Genomic DNA, 24193 nt, shown 5'->3' with positions numbered 1-24193 from the left:
TTTTTTTTACAAATTCAAGGTTTAAAAACTTCTTTTCTATGTATAGATCATTACATATTTATTATCAAAAAGTAAAAACGTAGCTGTTTTTAAAAAAAGGTTATTAAAATGTGACAACGTCCATAAAGCAAAGCTCTGAAAATAAACGATAGAACAAGCGAACATGAACATTTGTAGAGTGTCAAAAGGACATTTTTAGGTCAAAATAATGTATCTTGTTATTTGTGGTCATAGGAATCATTGTTCCAAAAATTAGATAAATAGGATGATTATATCATACAAAAAGGTGTCCAAAAAATCAGCATGTTTTAAATGGACGTACATATTTTCATGATAACGATTATAGAGTTGCTACGCTTTCTAAATTGTAACTGTTAAAGGAATCATCATCCAAAGTTTGTAATCGATAGGACAATTCTTATGATTCGCCTCCTTCTCTGTTAAATGTTAACGTTATTTTTTATTTAAGTGTAACACTTAAATCAACTTTTTGTTGCGGTTATTTTTACTCCATTGTCAATAGTAAGTTTTTTTGCTTATTTTCGTCAATAGCAAAAACAGTGTATGTATAGGTACATTACATACACTGTCAATGTCAAAAATGTATTTTTTACCATCAGATTTTTTTGTTTATCCAATTATAGCTTTATTTTAGTGATTATAATAGTACATGCATGAACAAGGGATTCTGATAAACAAATTATAAGTGAAAATTTTCCTTCAACCCACTTCCTTCATTTCCATTCACTTCCCTTTATAGTTACAGAACAAAATAAGTTTAACGCCAACATTACGCGTCTTATGTATTCAAATTATAAGCAATTTAGAATTGAATTAATTTGCTGAATCACGTCCTCTGACTTAACATAATTTATTAGTGGCACTTGACGGATGTGTTGGGGGTAAGTCGACCATTCAATTTTTATTTTAAAAAAGGAAAAAATAAAATACCTCGGGAGGGCGGGGGTATGTTTGCCCGGGGACGATTTTTCGTGGGAGGGTTAGATTACCATCCCTACAAATAGTTATTTTCTCTGGAACAGTGGATCGGCTAGCAAGATAGTGAGCTACACACAGACAAAGAGACATCCTGTTATTTTTATAGTCATAAGTAAGGGAAGGACGGAGAGACCATACATATTAAATGCTTTGCTTTAAAAAATTTACTGTTTGATTTTGTATGATAATATTTATCTCATCTGAAATGTCACTTTGTTCTTACACCTACAAAGCTATTTATACTTATACTTCAAAGCCTCGCTACAAATGGAGTACGTTTAATCATTCTTGTACAGAATACTTAAATATTGTATTATCAACAGGGCAAAATTTTTGTCTCTTTGAATTGCTATTATGGACCTTATTTATTGGTCGGTCAATAGGAGAGAAGTAGATGTGGTAAATGGGTCGGATAGAGATTATCGTTATTTTAGCCAGCTGGGGGTATTACTTTATTAGAGTACATAGAAATCTGGTGTAACATCCAAGTAATCATATATAGATTGCTTGAAAAAATTATAGTATATAGAACATTATTTAAATGCATTTATTGAATTAAAAGTATTACATGAAAAATACATAAAAATAGAATTAATTACTTTAAGAATATATAATTGTGAGATTAAAATAAAATGAAGGTATAGGATTAAAAACATATAATCTTTCAAAAACTTTAATTGATAAAAGTAATGAAATAAAATTTTTATAATAAGGAAAATTTATTTGAAAATTTAAGCAGCGGATTTGTACCATCCTCCGAAAGCAGTAGCCCCTTCTCCGTTTGCCTAAGAATATATACAAAATTATAATAATCAATAGGATATATAAGTTGGAAGGAATTGTTCGAGGGAGATTTGAAATCTGCATAAAGTTTTAAGGATTTTTCAGGGTTTCGGATCCGGATCCGCAAGGATCCGCATATTTTTGAGTCCAAGGATCCGGATCCGCAAAAAAATGCGGATCCGGATCCTTGGACTCAAAAAAAATGTGGAAAAAATGGAAAAATCTACCTAAATTTATAAAAAATCTCAGACATTCTCTTGATGAGAGCCAATTTTTAAGGTTTAGAGTCAGACTTGAAAATTAAAAGTATTTTTGACTTCGAATTAAAGAATAAATATTTTTGAAAAATTTGGTGATTTTATTTTTATTGTCAAGGATCCGGAACCGGATCCGGATCCGCACTGACCAAATTTGGAGGATCCGGATCCACAAAAAATCAATGCGGATCCGAAACCCTTGGATTTTTTATAAAATTAGTTTTTTTGTATAATTCTTTATCTAAAAGCGGATATACAATTTAAGTTAATTAATTTTGACCAATAGGATAGGTGGATTAGAAACTACCTGCGCTCTAATTGGTTGAATGATGTGCGACACTTAAGCTTCTCCAATCAGAGCGCAGATAATTTTCAATCCACCAATCACAGATGTCAAGATTAATTAACTTTAATTGTATTTCCGCTTTTAGATAAAAAATTATTTAAAAAACGAATTTTATAAAAAAAAATCCTTAAAATTTGATGCAGATTTCAAATCTCCCTCTAACATTAAAATTCTTTCCAACTTATATATCTTAATAATCAACCTTCATGGAAACTCAAACTACTTAAACAAATAATAATGGTTCATGGAAAGAAAACGAAGTAGAGGGCTTCGTCGTTTTTTCACAGTAGCTTTTGATAGGTTATTTTAGGTTGGGTTAGGTTAATGTTAGTCCTAAAGGCTTAATAAATTGGCCCCGCAGGGTTGAGACCCGCCGCAGGTGCTAGAAATAGGAGAAAAGCTATTGTGAAAATACGACGAAACCTGCTACTTCGTTTTTTTTCATGATCCAAATAATAGAGAAATTAAAAATTAAGTTTGGCGGCTTTTAGTGGGAGCGGCGGTTCACCCGGCCGCCGTAATTACAGTTCCACATTGTACCCCATTAAAGCAACTGCAATTCCAAATTTCAGCATTCTACTCCCGTTTTAAAGGCTTAGAACACATACTTCTACGATAGAAAAGAATAAATGTTACCCCCCCCCCCTTTCTTGAAATTAATTCATAATGTCAAAATGAAAAAGTACAATCCCTATCGAATTTTTTTGATGGAGGGTTATAACCCCACCCAAAATTTTTATAATCCTTCCCGGGACCTACGAGAAGCTACCCTGTAAAGGAGATCCATATCGGTATAGCGGTATGCGAGATCCTCCCATACACAGAAACATCCTGTTTCTTGATCATAAGGATAGAATAGTAATACCTTCTCGTAATTAGGAATGAGTCCCTGGCATTTGGTCAACCATTTCTCAATATCCTAAATTAATAAAAATAATAAATGCAAATTTTTGCTCATATCATTAAATGGATGTAGAATTATTACAAGGACGTCCAAGGGGGGGAGGGTAGAGGCGATTATCCCAAAACTTTGGCATACGGCACCCCCAAAATAATTTTTATTTTACCCCCCCCCCCCCCCCATTTAAAAGTTACCCCTACCTTAGGGGTGCCGTAGGCACCCCCAACCATTATGGAGAGAGTATTTACCCCCCCAAAATAAAAAATCCCTATCAAAATAAATTTTAGCGCCAACAGATTTCAGGGGGGGTAATTACACCCCCCCCCAGGTAAAAATTTTGGGGGGTAAAAAAATGCGGCGCGCTTCGCGCGACATAATACCTCCCAAAATAAAAACCTTTGATGCCCCTGGTAGAATATACGTAGATATGACAGTTCAAAAATTTTAGTCATTTTAGCTTGGTTAGTTCGTTTAGCTAGTATAGGGATGGGGTACAGAGGTTGAAGAGGGACAAAGTTACTTTAGCCCGCTGCGTATTTCCAAGTAATAATATATCCATTTATAATGATATTCATTTTTAGGTATAATTAAACTTTGAATCTTTGAGAAAAACAGGCGTACTCAAATCCCCCCTCCCCTATTATTATTTCTAACTTTAAATTTATATTTACTTAATGCTTTGGAATTATTAGATCACGAGCAGCTACGCCGCCCTAGAAGCCTCTAGGGGCACCTAAGGTGGGACCATGGGGCGTGGAAGTAATATTTTACAGAGAGTGTGGAGATACCCTCCCCCAAAATAGTAAAAAACCTTCAATGGGCCTATCAGAAGATTCACTGTAAAGGAGAACCATATAGGTTCAGCGGTTAGAGAGGTCCTTCGTTACAGACAAAATAAAGCTTACTACTTCACATGATAGGATAGTATAATCAAATAGAAGCTTGTAACCCACCTCATAGCTGGACAGGTCAGTGACTCCCTCACAGGCCTTGATGGTGGAGAAGGTGGCCACAAGGGCGATATCGGCCACGGTCATGTCATCAGTACCTTCAATATTATGTTATTAATCCCTATAAGGTATAACCAACAAGCGAAATAAATCTAAAATAATATTTGGGGGGCAGACAAAAAGGTCGTACATTTTATGTTTTTCAAATAGGCCCCCCAAATAGCGTATAGGTTTCGTGATTTTTTTCGAATTAATTTCGTTGTTGGTATAAGCCTGTTATTAATACACTGTTCCACATTGTAAGACATTACAGAAATCTTCAGAGAGGTAGGGGATATTGGACTGTAAAGTATATTTGACCCAGGGATTTACATGGATAAATTGATGGACATCCCAATGTATAGATAGATATAAAAAAAAAACAGAAAAGTAGTTTTTCCATTCATTCTTTTTTGTTTTTCATGATTTAAATTCATGAGTTTCTTGTTTTCTCCATTAACTAATGGACGTAAGGTTTCAAAGTATGTAAAGGTACGAACTTAATATTTAATTGAAAAAAAATATTACATAATTTTAACATAATATAGATTGTGTTTTTCGTTTAGCTCATAGACGTTTTAGTCATCATAAATATGATTTGCAAAAATAAGTAGAAGGAAAGTTTTTCAGATTTTTACATTTTTATTACGTAAGCTATTTTCATAGTTATTATTAGTGATTTCTAATTGCAATAAATATCAGGGATCTAAAGGGTTAAGTTAGGGGGCCGATAAATTCATGTGCATTCCCAATGATAATACATAAAATTACCCTATACTGTTGATTACATTTAATGGCTGTAATGTTAGGACACTCAACTTAATGATCCAATTCCAACCAATCAAATTTCAATACAAGTCCCTAAAGTTAATAAGCTACCTAACGAATAAGAAACCTTAGGTATAATAAAAGGTTGGGGACAACTGGAATAACAACAAAAAATAAACAAAGTATAGATCTTCAATCTCTTAATTGGACCAATAGACACAATGCGGCCATATTATTATCAAGAAAGTTCAATGTCAGTCTTTTTTCAAGTCAGATAATATAATAAGCTTTGTATGGAGAAATTCTATCACCTTACAAAAATTCGTCGCTTATATTATGCATTAAATAATATGCAACTAAAAAACGTAACAATGGTTAATTATTTCTAATGCCTTAAGACGAAAAAATGGCACTTAAAAACTTTTAGAAACCACGGTTTTATAGAACTTTAAAAAGGATTATTCTAAGGTTTTTCATGCATCTTCAAATCAGCCGAAAACACTTGAAATTAAATCAATTTAAATAAACAGTCTCAAGTACTCTTGTTTATTTAATAGCTTCATAAAAAAATTCAAGATTGTGCTAAAATTGAATAAAATTTGCTTTATTTAACACCCACATTAAAATAGTGGTATATTTAGATATTTCAAAATAATTAAAAGAGTTTTCACAAAACAGGCATTTGATTATGGGATCAAAAGGGATAAGAAAATGGCTGATAAATTGATGTACTCCCCCAATGATGAAACAAAAATTAAATTAGTGGTTAAAACGTATCAACACTCTACGTAATGTATTAACCAATCAAAATTCACTTAAGAGTAAAGTCCCCTAAGTTTTTTAGCCAACGTTTTTATAAAACTTTGGAGACTAGTGGAATAAACAGCCCGTTGTCCCGTCTCTCTCTGCATTTGATAAGAAACCTACATAATTTTTACTTGGTTCCTATTAATTAGGAAAAAAATATGTAAATATATTGACAGGGGAATATTTCTAGTCAATTTAGGTTGCTCTTCTGGGCATAGGCGTCCAAGGGGGGGGGGTAATGGGCCATTTGGCATCCCCAAACGATTTTGGGGGTGCCGTAGGCACCCCCAAAATTTTGTGAACAATACCCCCCCCAAAATAAATGTTCTTTAAAAAAAAATTTTGGGGGGGGGGTATTACCCCCCCCAAATTGAATGTTCTTAAAAAAAATTTTACTGAAAATTTTTTTTTGGGGTCATAGTGTGACTCGAGCCTTGAGGTGTAATATATTTTATGTTCCTCGTTTGGTCTCCTAATAGTTAATGAAAAGTATATCCTAAATGGCTTTTGATAGTTTATTTTAGGATAGGTTATATTGGTTTAGGTGATTGCCCCACATGGTTAAGCAATTGGCCCCTCGCAGGGGCTAGAAATAGGAGAGAAGCTTGTGTGAAAAAAAACGAAGAAACGCCCCTTAAAGAGCGTTGCCACAAAAGGGACTATACCCCAATATAGTCCAACCAGTTAAAACAGTTCTTAACCATGATAACAAAAAATTTAATCATGTTTTATTTGCTTGGGCCTTTATAAGGGCTAAAACCATCCTGGGGATCTATGATGTAATCGTAAAGCACTGAAGATTTCATAAAATAGATACCTAACTAAATGAATAAATTACATTAAATAATGAAAAAGAATTTCTATAGGCGATTTCTTTTGGGAGGATGTCAGGGTGTCTCAAAACTAGTTATAAAACTTACCAGGACCTATAAGACGCTTCACTTTAAAGTATAATCATATTGGTTCATTGGTTAGTGAGTTAATTATTGTATTTTTATGTTCTTAAGAATGAGATACTACTATATATTTGAATAGTAGTGGCGCCCTTAGCATCTAAGAACTCGTGTTTTCTAAAGGGTAAAAAGGGAGGAGAAAAATAGCCTAAAACAACTCAAAGGATTGACCTATAATAGTGTGGAACCATCATGGGATCTATGTGAAGCTTTCCTAAAAAGGAGAACTCAGTATTAAAAGTAATGAAATCTGAAGCTATAGTCAAATAAACCTTACTTACTACTTTATGTTATAGGATAGTACTTATTAACTTAATAGATTAGGTAGGTGCTTTTTTTACATAATTAAATTACCCCCCCCAAAAATTTTACCCCCGGGGTAAATTAGTTTGGGGGGGGTAATTACCCCCCCCCAACAGATTTGGGGGGAGTATTTACACCCCCCAACAGACTTTAGGGGGGGTAATTACCCCCCCCAATCAAATTTTACCCCCGGGGTAAAAATTTTGGGGGGGGTAAAAAAAATTTCGGCGCGCTTCGCGCGCCATTTTACCCCCCCCAAACACGAATTACCCCCCCCCTAAAATTTTTTACCCCCCCCAAAAAAAAAAGCTTGGACGCCCCTGCTTCTGGGCCTCATTTATTGGTCAGTTTTCATTCAGTAAGAGGAGATTTGGTAAAGAGGGTAAATGGGGTCTCTCGTTGTGTTATTCAGCTACGTTATTACTTATCAGAGTAAAGAAATAATATATTAATTCAAATTGTTACCTATTGATAAATATTTTTTCCAAAGAAAAATTGTAAAATCTCTATAATTAACCGTATAAAATAATCTTATTTTTTACATCTTAAATTTGATGCTAATCCGACGAGCCTAATATGACATGAACAATAAGGTATAACCAACAAGCGAAATTAATCTAAAACTTTACCAAGTGCCCCCCCCCCCCCCCCAACGACAGCTCAAATTTACACTTAGGTTTCGTGATTAAAAAAAATAATTTCGTTGTTAGTATCAGCTGCTCATATGATATTGTCGTATTTTTTACACTTTGAACTAAACATAGCATTTGATATTAATTTCGACAAAACTCTTTCTCTCGTTCTTAAATAGTTACTTTAAAGAATTCTTTATTTTAATTTTTCTATAATTATGGTCGGTCCGTCCGTTTGTAACCGATAGCTTTATCGCTAATTTAGGCATGTTAGAATTTTCCTATCGATTTTAAACTTAGCATAGTGTACCTGTATAGTAGTACTAAGGTACGATATAGAAAGCGTAGCAACTCTCCATAATCTTTGCCAGAATGCCTGTACGTCAATTTTAAACAATTCTGATACTCTACAAGTGTAAATGTTAGTTTGTCCTACCGTTTCAGAGCTTCGTATTTATGGATGTTGTCATCCTGAGCTTGATCTTTAAATCATTTCAGTGGTGATCTAAACCACCCCGTGCGAAATTTCAGCCAATCACAGCGGCGCATTTTGAAAATGCGCCGCTGTGATTGGCTGAAATTTCGCGCGGGGTGGTTTAGATCACCATTGAAATGATTTAAAGATAAAGTACTGTTAACAAATATAGCAAGGTATAAAACGGATCTTGGACAAAGTAGCCTCCGGACATTTACTTAAGAAAAGTAACCTCCTAAGGAAAGTAGTCTACACTGTTAATAAAGGTCATGGCCGCAGCGCTCGGCCCGCTAGCCTATAACCTAACCTAACCTATGTTATCCTCAGGAGGACATTTATTTAAGATAAATATATTCAACTGTTAATACATAGATAGTTTAGAATTTCGTGGATTTTACAAAAAGTGATTGGTAGATTTTTACAAGTTTTAATATTGCCTTTACAATTTTTAACATTGTTTTTGAAATTTTTAGGTTGGGTTAGGTTAGGTTATAGGCAAGGGGGCCGAGCACCCTCGGCTAGAAAGGCCAGGGAGCCGAGCGCTGCGGCCATGACCTTTATTAACTGTGGAGGCTACTTTGTCCGGGTGCTACTTTGTCCAAGATCAATCATGTTAAAATTGTACAGCTATACGGTTTTTTTTATTTTTATAAAAATAATATTGTGCATTTTAGATATAATAATGCAAATAATTTTATTTACATGACTTTTCATTTTATTATATTTCTTAGAACAATTTATTTAAATCTCAAGTTTAAGAACCTTAAAATTACACAAAGACACTGAAGTTTCCATTGGTAGCATAGCTTTTTGAAAGTATCCTTATAATAAAGAAACAGGGTATGAGACTTTCTGTGTGTATGTATGTCTGTACCAAATATCTTTCTAACCGCTAAACCGATATGGTTCTCCTTTGTAATTTAGCTTCTCATATGCCCTAGGAAGATTTTATAGGTGTTATGGAAAATGGTACCACCACACTCCCAAGAGAAATCGCCCCTAGAAAAGAAAGTGCCGCTGGCGGCGCCCCTGTGTGAATTGACTTCCCTTACAGGTCTAACAAAACTGGAATTACTCTTATAATTTTCAATTTTTACCATCCGGGGAATAAGATGCGATAAATAACAGAAAGACGAGTATAAATGCATTTAAAATATCTGCTCTGCTTAACAGTCATTGTAATTTTACTAAAATTAAACTAAAATTTGTTCATATTTACTCAAATTTGTCTAAATAAGAAATTCTAAACTTGTTTTGATTTTAAGAACATAGGGCCCCAATTGCTAATATTTTATATTTTTTTAGATATGAATGAAGGCTTTTCAGGGAAGCCTTAGTAAAACTTAATTATCTTTAACACCTTAAACCATAAATACATTAATTAAGAAATCTTAATATTTCTATAAAATATCTTGTCAGGCCAAATTCATTAGAGCGCAGCCACTATAATAATCAATTAACCGTTACGCCCCTAGAAGCCTCTAGGGGTATTTGATTTGGTGGAGGATTGAATTCTCTCCCCCTCCCCATCTTTTATTTCAGTTTAAAAAACGGGTGTTACCTTCCCCCAAAATAGTTATAAACCTTGCCATGACCTGTGTGAGCTAGATTTTAAAAAATAAACATATCGGTTAAGAGGTTAGCAAGATCCTTTGGTACTAACAAACAAACAGACATACATCCTGTTACTTTAGTACAAGGATTAAGAAATTATATTTCTTTAAACAAGGACAAAACTCAGGCAAAATAAAAGAGAGCGAAACCACCATAATAATAAATTACCTGCAGCAAACTTGCCACCAGAGACATAGTTGTTCAACCACCCAAGAACCTAGAGAAATATAATCAAATTGTCTCAACTTCTATTTTGAAAATGCAATAATCCCTTTATTGCTCGCTGCGAAAGCCTATTTTTTTTTTAATTTACATATCCGAGGTCAACTGTTCATAACCAAACTATAAATAATTAAATAATTCCCTGAAGATTTTGTTATTTTTTGGGAAATATGAGCGATTACTTGGGATTTGGTACAGTTCGCAGTTAAATGTTCCTGGGATCGATTATCGCTAAAAAATCTATTAACTTTTAGAAGACTGCTAGCTTTCAAACGGCTTAACGTACATGTTATGCCCGAATATAGTTATTAACGACATAAGAAGCCAATAAATGATCTGGAATAGGTCGAGATCCAATGATTCACAAAGAAAGCCAGACTGAAGAAAACAAGCGAGAAAGAAGACTTGTTCGCGCATTTGTGTGCGCTGCGAGATAACTATGCATTATTGAGTAATTGCTATTCCAGATTATTTGTAGGCCGTCTTTTGTCTGATGAAATTTCCAGCAAACATGATAAATAAGGGTAGCCGTTTAGCCTTGGAGGCAATCTATCCCGGGAATATTAAACCGTAAACAGCACCTAAACCCAGGGGCGTCCAAGCTTTTTATTTTGGGGGGGTAAAATGAAAAAAAAATTTGAGGGTGCCTACGGCACCCCAAATTCGTTTGGGGGGGGGGGGGGGTTATCACCCCTTTACCCCCCCACTTTGACGTCTATGCCTAAACCATTATTTATTAGTTCCAAATTATGGAGAGAAAAAATTGAAGTGGCCACTGGCGGATATACCTCCTTGAGGCGGTCATGTTTCTTCTCATCAGCAGGAGGGCCATAGGTGGGCATCATCTTGGGGTAGGCAACATCTCCAAATGCCTAAACATTATTATATCAAAACTGGTATTGATTTTATGATGAAAAATTGTCTCTAATACATTGCGATATATGATTTTTCAGTATTGCTGAGAACTGGTTCTAAACCAGCAGAAATCAATCAGTTTGAAAGCCAGACTGGAAATATATTTCTTTTTACCTTGTAAAGGACTCCCATATCGAAGTAGAGAAGTTTGTCAACCTTGTATCTCAGAGTAGCATCCTAATAACAGTACCAAAAATTAAAGGAAGCCTGCATGAAATACACCACTATTCCTGCAGAAAGACTGCCACAAGAAGACCTAATACCCAAAATTTGTACCGTTTAGTTGCCTATAACTTTTTTGTTATTGAAGCTGAAGACTTCAATTTTGGGGTATTGGGTCTTCTTGTGGCAGTCTTTCAGCAGGTAGAGCGGTGGATTTCTTGCAGGCATCCTTTAAATGACAAATATTTACATTACTTTGATTATAACAGTTCCGGAAATATTCTACTATTTAGGCATAAGAAACATTATATTCAGTTTAAATCAATAAAAATAATATTTGGATAAATACCATTTTGTATGTGAAGTCTAAATAAACAAGGATAATAACATCCATAAGCAGCAAAAAAAATTGTGGATTGACAAACGGACAGAGTTATAAAGCAGGTATGAAGTCATAAAAAATAAATATAAAATAACAAAACTTTGGCATAAGATATGTATTGGTCTTTTGTAGCATGGCCGACAGACCAGCAGACCAAGTGAATTATATACTAAATTCTTTTTGACATAGGGAATGTTCACTAAAAAAAATATCAAACAAATACCTAATTATTGAAAATTTTGAAACTCTGACCTTAGGATAAAGTTTGTCATCCTCAGCATACTTGTTAACCAAGTAGGTAGCCACGGCACGAGACTCATTCATGTTCAGATCCCCTATAATCATAATATTTATTAACCAAGTAGGTAGCCACGGCACAAGACCCATTCATGTTCAGATCCCCTATAATCATAATATTTATTAACCAAGTAGGTAGCCACGGCACAAGACCCATTCATGTTCAGATCCCCTATAATCATAATATTTATTAACCAAGTAGGTAGCCACGGCACAAGACCCATTCATGTTCAGATCCCCTTAATTAGTATTTTTATTAACCAGGAAGGTAGCCAGGGCATGAGACTCATTCATGTTCAGATCCCCTTAATTATTATATTTTTAACACTAGCCTTTAGGGGCTTTGCCCTAAGAGGTAATTAAAAAAAAAGAATTTTGGCGAAATTCGTAAAAGGACCAAGGAAATCTTCTACAAAAAAAATAATAAAATAAAAGGACCAAGGTAATCCTCTACAAAAAAAATGGGGGGGGGGGGTTGTTTTTTGGGGGTTGAGGGTGTCCCACCCCCTAAGAAAATAGCATAAAACCACCACAGGACCAGTAGGTATATTCCCTGAAGAGTAGAATCCGATCGGTTCAGTGGTTACCGAGATCGTAAGGGACGGACGGACGGACAAACAGACAGACGGACAGTCAGACAGACATCATTCTACTTTGTATTATTGATGATAGGTAACCACATTCTTTTAATGATCTTCCTATTATATAAAGTAGTAAGCGTTTTTTGTCTGTCCCGAAGGATCTCGCTAACAGCTGAACCGATATTGTTCTCCTTTACAGTGAAGCTTCTTATAGGTAATGGGAAGGTTTTACACTATTTTTAGGGAGGGTGTCTTCACCCCCCTACCCCAAAAAATATTTTTTTTTATTCTTTTGAAACTCAAATTTAATATGGGATGAGATCGACTTTTCCCCCTCCTAACTTAAGTGCCCCTAGAGGCTTTTAGGGGCGTAGCCGCTAGTGTTACAGAAAGTAGTAAGCTTATTTGTTTTTAGCAAAGGATTTCTCTAACCACTGAAACTATATGGCTCTTTTTTACAGTGAAGCTTCTTATAGGTCCAGAGAAAGTTTTTAATAAACCTAATTTTTATTTTTAGTAAAAAATAGAAAGTAAAGGGTCGACTTCCTCAACCTAGATTCATTCAAGTGTTCCTGAAGGCCTCTAGAGGCGTATCAGCGAATATATACATAATGCAACCTCGCCTTTATGAAGTAAGCAAAGCTAGACTGACGGACTAGACGGCATTTGAAAATTAAAATTGAACCCACCATCGACAACAGTTGGAATATTATGCTCAGGATTCATCTTCAAGAATTCAGGGGTCATGTGCTCGCCCTACGGTTACATCTCTTTTTTCATAAAATACTCCTTGCACATTGGGGCAGAATAGACTATAATATGCCCTACGCCCTCAGAGGCCTCTAGCAGTAATTAAGGTGAGAGGGAGTTGATTTCAACAGCCATATTTTAGTTTTAAAAAGAGATTAAAATATAATTAGGGGGGGGGGGGGGTTGAACTATTTTTCTAAGGGCGACTTCTATTAAGAGGGTGGTGGTACCCTTCCCCAAAAATAAATATACAACTTCCAAGACAATATGAAAAGCTACATAAAAAACAAGAACCATATCGGTTCTGTGGTTAGCAAGATACTTCGGTACAGGCAGGCAGGCAGACAGACATATATCCTGATACTTTTCTATAAGTATTTAATGAAAAAGTTTCCTTCATGAGGTCCGTAAGCTTAAAGTTGTACTCCACTCCCAAACATTCAGCGGTCATCTAAACAAAACATTACATTTTATTTGGTACTTTCCCTCAAAGTGTCTGTCGAGCACTGAAACCCCTTAGATTATTTTTTCAATTTAACCGGGAGGCTACCTGGCTTAATCATGTGGTGTCGTAACCCATCGGGACTAACCAGTACCTAAGAAAACCTCAAAACATCAAAAAAACCTTTTATTTTTTAAAGATATTTTAAAAATAATATTCTACGAAGTTTTTTGCCTTGAGCTGTTATTGTTGTGATCTTATATAAAAATATTTATATTCCAGTTAAAAACCTACAAGATTATATTTCACAAATTGGACAGGACAGCATTCATTACTAAAAATGAAGGATATAAATATAAAATGATAAAAACATAAGGGTTTAGCCCAAACATTCAGAACCACAGGAGGAGGTACAAAATTTCAGAGATTTTGGAAGGTACCCAAATTAAATCAGGAATTTCCGGACAAAAAATATAACAGTTTTAGAGTAGAGAACACATCTAACTTTAATAGCAGATGAGAAAATAAATGACAGACAAACAGATAGTCAGTAATTAAATAGAATCATTTCTCTAAAGTATATTAAAATTCAAACTAATTGGGCAAAAATAAGAACTTCTCCAAGAATACCTAATATATTGCCAAAACACTTGAAAATTAGCAGCGAATTTACTCTAGAATCTTTTGATAGTCTGGTTATTACTTTTTGCCATCCATTTAACCTTTCTAACTTATGCCACTTCTTCATTTGAATAAATACAAATTCAGTTTATGCAGACTTTAAAGATTATTGATCTGTATTACTAGTGGCTTCGCCCCTAGAGGCATCTGGCTAAAAATTTTGTTTTAAAAGAAACAAGTTTTAAAAAATTGGGGTAGGGGGAGAGCAATTAAGAGGGTGGTTCTACCCTATCCTCAAATAGTTATAAAACTTCCAAGGACCTATGAGAAGATACACTGTAATGGAGTCATAACAGTTCGCCGGTTAGCGAGATCCTTCGAGGTACAGACGGACAAGGTGTTACTTTTAAATAAGGATTGTCTAAATTCTACTTTGTGAAGTAATTAAACTTTTTTGTCATTTTGTCATTTAGAGTATGACAACGTAATAAGTTAATCTAAAAAATTCGCAATGTGATTTAATTTTCTCATTTAAACTAATTTTTAAAAAGATTTAAACATGCAAGATACAAGAGAATTTAAAAGTGCAGATTTTTGTATTTTCAAAAGTACATTATACAAAAAATGGTAGATATTAGAAAATGGTTCCACTTTAGTACAGTACAAACATTTGAAATATTAGTAACGATAGAGGTGCAAAAATTTGGAAAAGCAGGCTTCATGCTTTTTTTGTCACTAGTTGAAATTCTTCTAAACCCCACTTGTTGACGTCCAATCAACATTTAAAAGCTAGACGAAAATAGTTGTAAATCTGGTGAAAATAACAAAGATAAGCAAAACTCATAAACAATCATACAGAACCTACTACTTTGACAAATAAGCATCAAATTATGTACAGAACTTCGGCCAAGAAATGCTGAACCAAACTAGTTACACACGGATGGACAGACACACACACAGACAAACTTTTAGGAGACCCCTGTTTTGAAGGTCCCAAGGGCCATACAACTGACGACAAAAGATTAAACAATTTAGAATTTGGTGATGAAGTAAAGATTATATTTTATTTAAATTTTGTACTGTATAAAACATGAAACCATTTTTGAATAAATCATAAGATTATATTTCGTGATTGTAGGAGTTTAATAGAAGGAAAAAATGTACTTAGTTAGGCAGTTTTAATCCATTTTTTTAAGTTAGAATGTTTTTCAACATATTTAAAAAAAACACTTTTCTAAAATATGAAAATATTTCGATTTTAGCAATCCTTTTCAATTAATTTTGTCTCTTGTAAAAGTGAATCAAGCAATAATAGCTTGGTAGTTTTAATGGATCATGGAAAGAAAACAAAGTCATTCCTAATTAGGACAGAAGTCACTGGAAATTGGTCTAAGGAAGGCTACTTATGTCCTTCATCTAACAAAATCTAACTTAAGGGAGGTGACTTATGTCCTTTGTCTGACAAATTCTTACATTAGGAAGGCTGCTTATGTCCTTTAAGTTGCAAAACTTAGCTTTTCTGTCCTTCACATAGCAAAACCTCACAAAACATAGCATTTCTGTCATTCACATAGCAAATTCTTGCAAAACATAGCAAATTCTTGCAAAACATAGCAAATTCTTGCAAAACATAGCATTTATGTCCTTCACATAGCAAATTCTTGCAAAACATAGCAAATTCTTGCAAAACATAGCATTTATGTCCTTCACATAGCAAATTCTTGCAAAACATAGCAAATTCTTGCAAAACATAGCAAATTCTTGCAAAACATAGCAAATTCTTGCAAAACATAGCAAATTCTTGCAAAACATAGCATTTATGTCCTTCACATAGCAAATTCTTGCAAAACATAGCAAATTCTTGCAAAACATAGCATTTATGTCCTTCACATAGCAAATTCTTGCAAAACATAGCAAATTCTTGCAAAACATAGCATTTCTGTTCTTTACATAGCAAATTCTTGCAAAACATAGCAAATTCTTGGAAAACTTAGCATTTCTGTCCTTAACATAGCATTTTGGTCCTTCACATAGCAAAATCTCAAAAAACATAGGTTTTTCTGACCTTTTTCTACCAGGAGATCAGAACTAAATCAGAACACACATAACAAGAGTTTTTACATAATACATTAAGATTATCAATTATGCATTTAACTCTGCATAAATTATGATAATTCATTATTATTACCCCTCCCCCCCCCCCCTATTTGAAATTTACCCCTGCATAAATTATGATAATTTATGCTGAGTTAAATGTACTGTTTGAACTTCTATCTAACAGGATATGAGAACTTAATCAGAACACACATAACAAGAGTGTTTAAAAAATACATTCAGATTAACAATTATTCAATTGGCCCCTTTTCAGTCCATCATATGACATGGGAAGGAGGTTGAGGAGCATTTTATGCAGCCTAAATACCACTATGCTATGCCACTTTTCCTAAAAGGCGTCATAGCTGGCCTCTTTTGTGTCCATCATATGACATGGGAGGTTGTGACACATAAGAGGCCAGCTATGGTGCCATGTAGGAAAAGTGGCATTGCATTCTAGGGCTTAAGAGGCGTCATAGCTGGCCCCTTTTCAGTCCATCATATGACATGGGAAGGAGGTTCAGGAGCATTTTATGCAGTCTAAATTCCCAAGAATGCAATGCCACTTTTCCTACATGGCACCACCTCCGATGTCATATGATGGACACAAAAGAGGCCAGCTATGACGCCTTTTAGGAAAAGTGGCATAGCATAGTGGAATTTAGGCTGCATAAAATGCTCCTCAAACTCCTTCCCAAGTCATATGATGGACTGAAAAGGGGCCAATTGAATAATTGTTAATCTGAATGTACTATGTAAACACTCTTGTTATGTGTGTTCTGATTAAGTTCTCATATCCTGTTAGATAGAAGTTCAAACAGTACATTTAACTCAGCATAAATTATCATAATTTATGCAGGGGTAAATTTTAAATAGGGGGGGGGGGGAATAATAATGAATTATCATAATTTATGCAGAGTTAAATGCATAATTGATAATCTTAATGTATTATGTAAAAACTCTTGTTATGTGTGTTCTGATTTAGTTCTGATCTCCTGGTAGAAAAAGGTCAGAAAAACCTATGTTTTGTGAGATTTTGCTATGTGAAGGACCAAAATGCTATGTTAAGGACAGAAATGCTAAGTTTTCCAAGAATTTGCTATGTTTTGCAAGAATTTGCTATGTGAAGGACAGAAATGCTATGTTTTGCAAGAATTTGCTATGTTTTGCAAGAATTTGCTATGTTTTACAAGAATTTGCTATGTTAAGGACATAAATGCTATGTTTTGCAAGAATTTGCTATGTTTTGCAAGAATTTGCTATGTGAAGGACATAAATGCTATGTTTTGCAAGTATTTGCTATGTTTTACAAGAATTTGCTATGTGAAGGACATAAATGCTATGTTTTGCAAGAATTTGCTATGTTTTGCAAGAATTTGCTATGGGAAGGACATAAATGCTATGTTTTGCAAGAATTTGCTATGTGAAGGACATAAATGCTATGTTTTGCAAGAATTTGCTATGTGAAGGACAGATAAACTATTTTATGCAAGATTTTGCTATGTGAAGGACCAAAAAGCTAGGTTTTGTGTGGTGAAGGGAGGCTTCTTATGTCCTTCATCTTGCAAAATCTTTGTTAAGGGAGACAAGTTATGCCCTTCATCTAACAAATTCTCACATAAGGGAAGCTACTTATGTCCTTTCCTAGGAAGGTGACTTCTGTCCTAATTAATGAATGACTTTGTTTTCTTTCCATGATCCGTTTTAATTCAAATGTTATTAAGACCATCAAAACTCTGTATTAATAATCTTTAAACAAGACTTGACAGCAGCAGTCGTTTTTGAAGCCTTAGCTGCCCGTCAGCCGCATGATCGACAATTTTGTTATATTTTGTTTTCCTTCAATACACAGAACAAAACATAAAATGGGTGCGTGCTAATAAAATAAAAAAGAATACGGCCTGAAGACAAAGGTTATACAATTAAATGGCCTACCTGCACAATTCTGCAGGGAGCAGACAGGGGCATTCCGTAGATGTCGATTGAAGGCATTTTCAAGATTCTGAAATTTAAAGAATAATTTTAGTTTTCACTTATAAGGCCTTACAATTTTTGTTTACTAGTGGTGTCGCCCCTCGTATATATTAAAGGGGGGGGGGGGGGGGAGGAAGAAGCAGAAAAATAGCCTTAAAACCACACTAAAACTAAACTAAATTTAAAAAAAAACAGCCTAAAACCTTTCCTGGACGTCAATTCCAAGCTACTTAAAATTAGAAAACTTAACCCGGTCAATGGTTATCAAGATCTTGACGGAAAGACAAATTATCTTACTTCCTATTGTATAAAGTGGTAAGGTTTTTTGTCTGAAGCTTAAGATCTCAATAACAACTGAAACGATTAGGTTCTATATTTAAGGTAGGCTTCACATAGTTCCTGTGATAGTTTTAGCCTATTTTATTTTCAGATTTAAGTCTTAGTACAGTTTTAGGCTATTTTGCTAGCCACTAATTGGCTTTTATATTACCAATCCCCCAGATGTTAGAGGCGCAGCTACTAGTTATCTAAAAATAGGATGATATTTTAATGATACACAATTGTACTGGTTTACAACTCTCTGCCCATTTTGAAAATTCTGCATTCTTTAAAATTAGTCTGCTAGTTTTTTTACTTTCTCATTTACGGCGGTGAAGCTTTCTCTTCATTTTAGCAAAATAATCTTTATCTTTATGTGTGGAAAAAAATTTGCACTAACCACTAAACTGGAAATCTTCCTACACAGTATACATCTTGGGCAGGTTTTTAACTGTTTTGAGGAGAATAAGATTATATATTACAATAAAAAACTCTTTCTTTGAACAAAAACTAAGATATTTTTTTCTTTCCTTTTCAATGAAAAATGAATGCAAAAATCGATTTTTATGGCATTATATTACGTTTTCAAGCTATTGTATTACGTATTCTTAAATATCAAAGAAAAAAAATCTAAAATGTACAGTTTCTAAACATATTAAAAAGCAGGAAAAATAAACCATTGCATTGGTAACAACGCAATATTTCTCCAATTATTTTTTTGAATGAATAAAAACCACAAAAATCAGTCAGATTTCATGATAAACAATTAAATAGAAATGGCTGGGATATGAAAATAACAATTGAAAAATATCGAATATTTATGTTCTTTGAAAAGCTTTGCTAAATCATAATTAGAAAATATTACAAAAATTTTAAACTTTTGTTACAATTTTGAGAAATAAGATTTAAAACTACTGTATACACATAGTAAAAGCTTATAAACAGTTTTTTGATTGTTTTTTAATGGGTGAGAGGAATGCGTTGTCAAATTTTTCGGGAGGAGTTGTCACACCCCTCAGCCCCTCTGAAGCTAATAGCTAAAAACCACCTTAGGGCGAGTAGACACAATCCCTGAAAGTAAGCTTCAGCTTAACAATTTACAGGATTTTAGGGTATGAACAGAAAACTGACTAAAGGGCGGAAAAACAGACAGACATTATTTTACTTTGTATTATAGATCTGTAAATCCTTCTGTCTGACTGTTGTTATGCAAATTTTCCCTGCTTAGGCTTTTTTTCTCCTAAATTAATAATTAAAACTACATACATTTTCGAGACTTTTACCACTTTCCTCCACTTCTTTAGTGTGGAATTTATCTTTTAAAATTTATCTACTTAAAATTTAGAGGCCTCATTTCATTTGTCGTTTTGGTATGTTCTTGTTTTAACTTGAAATGTTAAATTAAACTACTTGAGCCCACACGATAACAAAATTTGGCAATTTAAAAGAAATTAATTAAAATAATTATATAACAATGCTCTCCCATAGCCACTCCTGTGAAATTAGTTTTTCAATGCAGACAAAATCATGAAATTTAAATATAAATACATTCATTACCAAATTCTGTGCTAAGGTGTGAACAAAAATAAAATAAAATATTCAAAAAAAACATAAACTAAAGAACTTATTTTAATTCCCAATAAAACATGCACTTTAACACAAATCTTTTTTTTTTAAAGTAACAGAATTTATCTATCTGTTTGGACCGAAGAATATCAATAACCGCTGAACCAATATGGTTCTCCTTCAATAAAGTTAAGCTTCTCATAGGGATCCCGAGAATGTTTTTAACTATTTTAGTGGATGGTACCATCACCCTTCCAATATGAATAGCCCCAAGGAAGAAGAACTCAACAAATTTATTGTTTTAGAAAAAAAAATTATTTCCATTGAACAGAGTAATGTTTTTTTATTGTATCAGTATAAAGTGAATCATATAAAATTGTTCACTAAGTTACAATATTACACGAAGTAAAAAAAGACCTTTTGATCTGGTAAAAATGACCAGAGCAACAGTAAAAATTAATTTTTAAATCTCCCAAAAAAAGTTTATTGGGGACTTAATTCAAATTTGGGCTCTGCAGTCTGATTCTATAGGTGTCCTAGTATATTTTTGACCCCTATTCAAAAATAGTTTAAAAACAGTTTAATCTACTAAAGTACTATTCTATTACTATTGGGGATGTATATTAATTTATCATCCATTGTCTTATCCCTTAATATCCCTGCCAATAATCCATAGTAGAATATAACTAATACAATGCAAAATAAACCCAGAACCACTTCATTATGCAATCTACATTTTCCTGGATATTTTGTCTACGGTAGTTCATAAGTGTACAGCTTTACAGTACATTGTTTCTATTTGTTAAAGCAACACGTTTGATAAAAGAAAAAGATTTTTTAAAAAGTAAAATGCTTATATTTCAATCAAAATCTAAATTTTTGTATTTTTTACCGATCCACTTCATTATGCAAATCAAAAGAAAATCGATGAGAAAACCTTTGTTTTGCACTTTTCTCCACTTTTAAAAATTAATTCTAATAAAAGAACAATTTTTTAAGGGATTTATGCATTAATTAAAATGAAAAACAGTTTGAGGTAGATTTTAATGATTTTTCTAAATAAGAAAAAATTGAAAAAAAGAAATTCTATCCCTATCACTTTAGAGGACAGCTGCCGACCCCCAGTCTTATGGATGAAGCTAAATACATGTTAAAAATAAAAATTAGCATGAAAAGTATACAAAAATGTTTTTTGATGTGTTAAAAAAATCCATTTTAAAATCTTGATTTTGAGGATGATGGCCTTTAAGATGGTCTTACTGGTGGTGATGGTGAGCTAAATGTTATCAAAGTGCATGCCCATGATGAAAACATATATATTGAACTATGGTTCAATTTTTGTAGTCATAGCAGCCTCCAGCCAAGCAATATTAAAAAAGAAAAAAATTGCAATTTTAATTACTAAAATTCATAAAGTAAATAATGTAGTTTTTAGATAATGGTTATATTTCATGTCGAGAGGCTCCACTGGAGGCTGCTATGACTACAAAAAATGTTACATAGGTTAATAGACAAGTTGTTGTAATGGTCATGTACTTAGATAACATTTAGCTCACCATCACCACCAGTAAGAGCATCTTGAAGGCCATCATCCTCAAAATCAAGATTTTAAAAATGATTTTTTTAACACATCAAAAAACATTTTTGTATACTTTTCATGCTAATTTTTATCTTTAACATGTATTTGGCTTTATCCATAAGACTAAGGGTCGGCAGCTGTCCTCTAAAGTGATAGGGATAGAATTTCCTTTTTTCAATTATTTCTTATTTAGAAAAATCATTAAAATCTACCTCAAACTGTTTTTCATTATAATTAATGCATAAATCCCTTAAAAAATTGTTATTTTATCAGAATCATTTTTTAAAAGTGGAGAAAAGTGCAAATCAAACGTTTTCCCATTGATTTTTTTTTGATTTGCATAATGAAGTGGATCGGTAAAAAATAAAAAATATAGATTTTGATTGAAATATAAGCATTTTACTTTAAAAAGAATCTTTTTCTTTTATCATACGTGTTGCTTTGACAAATAGAAACAATGTACTGTAAAGCTGTACACTTATGGACTACCGTAGACAAAATATCCAGGAAAATGTAGATTGCATAATGAAGTGGTTCTGGGTTTATTAGAAAATCAAATCTTAATCAGTTTACATCTTTGAAGAACTAATATAAACCTCATCTTTTTTTTAAAAAATAAGTATCAACTGAAATAACTGTTATTATGTGCAAAAAATCCACTCGGCTTTGCCAAAAAATGCTTAAAAGTACATCCAAGAGTCCAAAAGAGAAATTTGAACTGGCACTGTGTGCAATGGAGTGCAACCACTTCCACCATTTGTGCAACATTATCAAATCTTCAGCATCGCAAACTAAAACTACATAACAACAAAAACTAGGCTACACCCCTAGAGGCATATAGAGGCACTTAAGTGAAGTGGGGGAAGTCGACCTCACATTTTTTCTAGGGGAGATTTTTATTGAGAGGGTGATGGTAACCTCCCCCAAAATCGTTGAAAACTTTCCCTGGACATATGAGACGATTTAAAGTTATTAAGTATCATATCGGTTCAGTGGCTAGCGAGATACTTTTCTACACACACAGACATACATCCTTTTATTTTTGTATAAAGGTTGTGTATTTTTTTGAAATATAAAAAAATGCAGGAATGACAAAATGGGGAAGTGATAAGACACCCTGCTGCGAGGCGCATCATTTAGAATTAAACGCCATAAGTGCTGGTAATAGAGTTTATAAAAATTGGAGAGATACCTATTGCATGTGAGAAAAATATATTTTTCTAAAATTTTTGCGTCCATTTAGACCACAATTTTATAATGATAACTTTAATGACAAAAAAAATTATTCGTACAATAAGATTCTAAGATTTTAATTAGATATATAGATACTTATGTATCTTTATGAATAAAAAGCTTTAATGTAAAAAGATCCTTTGGATTGGTCTAACTATTTTGTCTATTACAATACAATGTGGGAATGTTTAAAAAGATAGATGGGAGGCAGAAAAAAAAAATTATACATATAAAATATTAGGGTTGGGCCGGATACTTTTTTGGCCGGATACCGGATATCCGGCTGATTTCAAACGCCGGATATCCGGCAAATATCCGGTTATCCGGCCGGATAACCGGCCAAATTACCAGATACTAAAGTAGCAAAAAAAATTTCTTCAGAAATCTTATATAAATTTACATAAAGTTAAACTTGTTCAGAAAAAATGTTCTTCTAGCTTCAATAATAAGAAAATTATAGCCATTTAAAATTTTAAAAAGAAGAGATTTTTGGTGTAAAGTATAAAAAATTTTAGAGCCGGATATCCGGCCGGATAGTTTCAATATCCGGTATCCGGCCGGATATTGAAAATGGCCGGATATCCGGCCACACCGGATATCCGGCCCAACCCTATTAAATATACATATATGTACATAGAAGCCCCACCTAGATATTGTTGCTATGTGTTAAAGAAACAAGGATGACAACAATCATTTCAGTAAAATATGCGAATAACAAGAAAGACATAAAAGAGCGGCATCACTTCAAGTTTTAGAGCTATAAGGAAAAAGAACGTGCTTTTCATTATGGCTTTGGAACCGATTAATAACCACTGGATTAGAACCTGTACTCAGCCATACTGTACATCATGTATAGCATCGTAATACAGACAACTTTCCATGAATATTGAAATAAAAATCATAAAATTATTACCTGTTTTGTTAGCCCGGGTCTTATGACCCTCGGTGCTAACAAAATGGTTCTAATCTTATAATTTATTATTCTAATATCCGCGGAAAGGTGTCTATAACAACATCAATTATCTTCCAAAAAAGCTCTAATAGGATTAACGTCTACATAAACTGAAAAGCAAAGCTGTAAAAGCATTTTAAAGGATTTATGTATTAAGCTTTTCCCTACAGAAATAAACTAATAAATCTGTCAATCAAACAATTAGTTGTTGAAATGAAGTCTATACGAGCAATCTAAATAGACGACAAATTTTTTCCCGACAATATATCCACGTATGC

General features: G+C 33.4%; 2 protein-coding genes across 2 annotated transcripts in view; one reads left to right on the top strand and one right to left on the bottom strand.

The window, feature by feature from the left end:
- Positions 1 to 24193, top strand: part of LOC145328400 (uncharacterized) — a 195123-nt gene that overhangs the window by 88810 nt on the left and 82120 nt on the right. The gene's annotated exons all lie outside the window — the stretch shown is intronic.
- Positions 1533 to 18366, bottom strand: LOC145328401 (glutathione S-transferase 1-like). Its single transcript, XM_080172039.1, has 10 exons — positions 18229 to 18366; positions 13533 to 13587; positions 13076 to 13144; positions 11761 to 11843; positions 11079 to 11141; positions 10838 to 10921; positions 9996 to 10044; positions 4240 to 4334; positions 3251 to 3304; positions 1533 to 1784 (listed from the first exon to the last, which is right to left on the bottom strand). The coding sequence occupies exons 1-10, from the start codon at positions 18283 to 18285 to the stop codon at positions 1731 to 1733; spliced, it is 663 nt and encodes a 220-aa protein (XP_080028165.1). The 5' UTR covers positions 18286 to 18366; the 3' UTR covers positions 1533 to 1730.

The sequence above is a fragment of the Acartia tonsa genome, chromosome 9 (assembly GCF_053477335.1).
Source record: "Acartia tonsa isolate MP-2025a chromosome 9, ASM5347733v1, whole genome shotgun sequence".
In the NCBI taxonomy this organism is placed as follows: Eukaryota; Metazoa; Arthropoda; class Copepoda; order Calanoida; family Acartiidae; genus Acartia; species Acartia tonsa.
The sequence above is the reverse complement of the archived record's forward strand: the minus strand, read 5'-3'. Positions and strand labels throughout refer to the sequence as shown.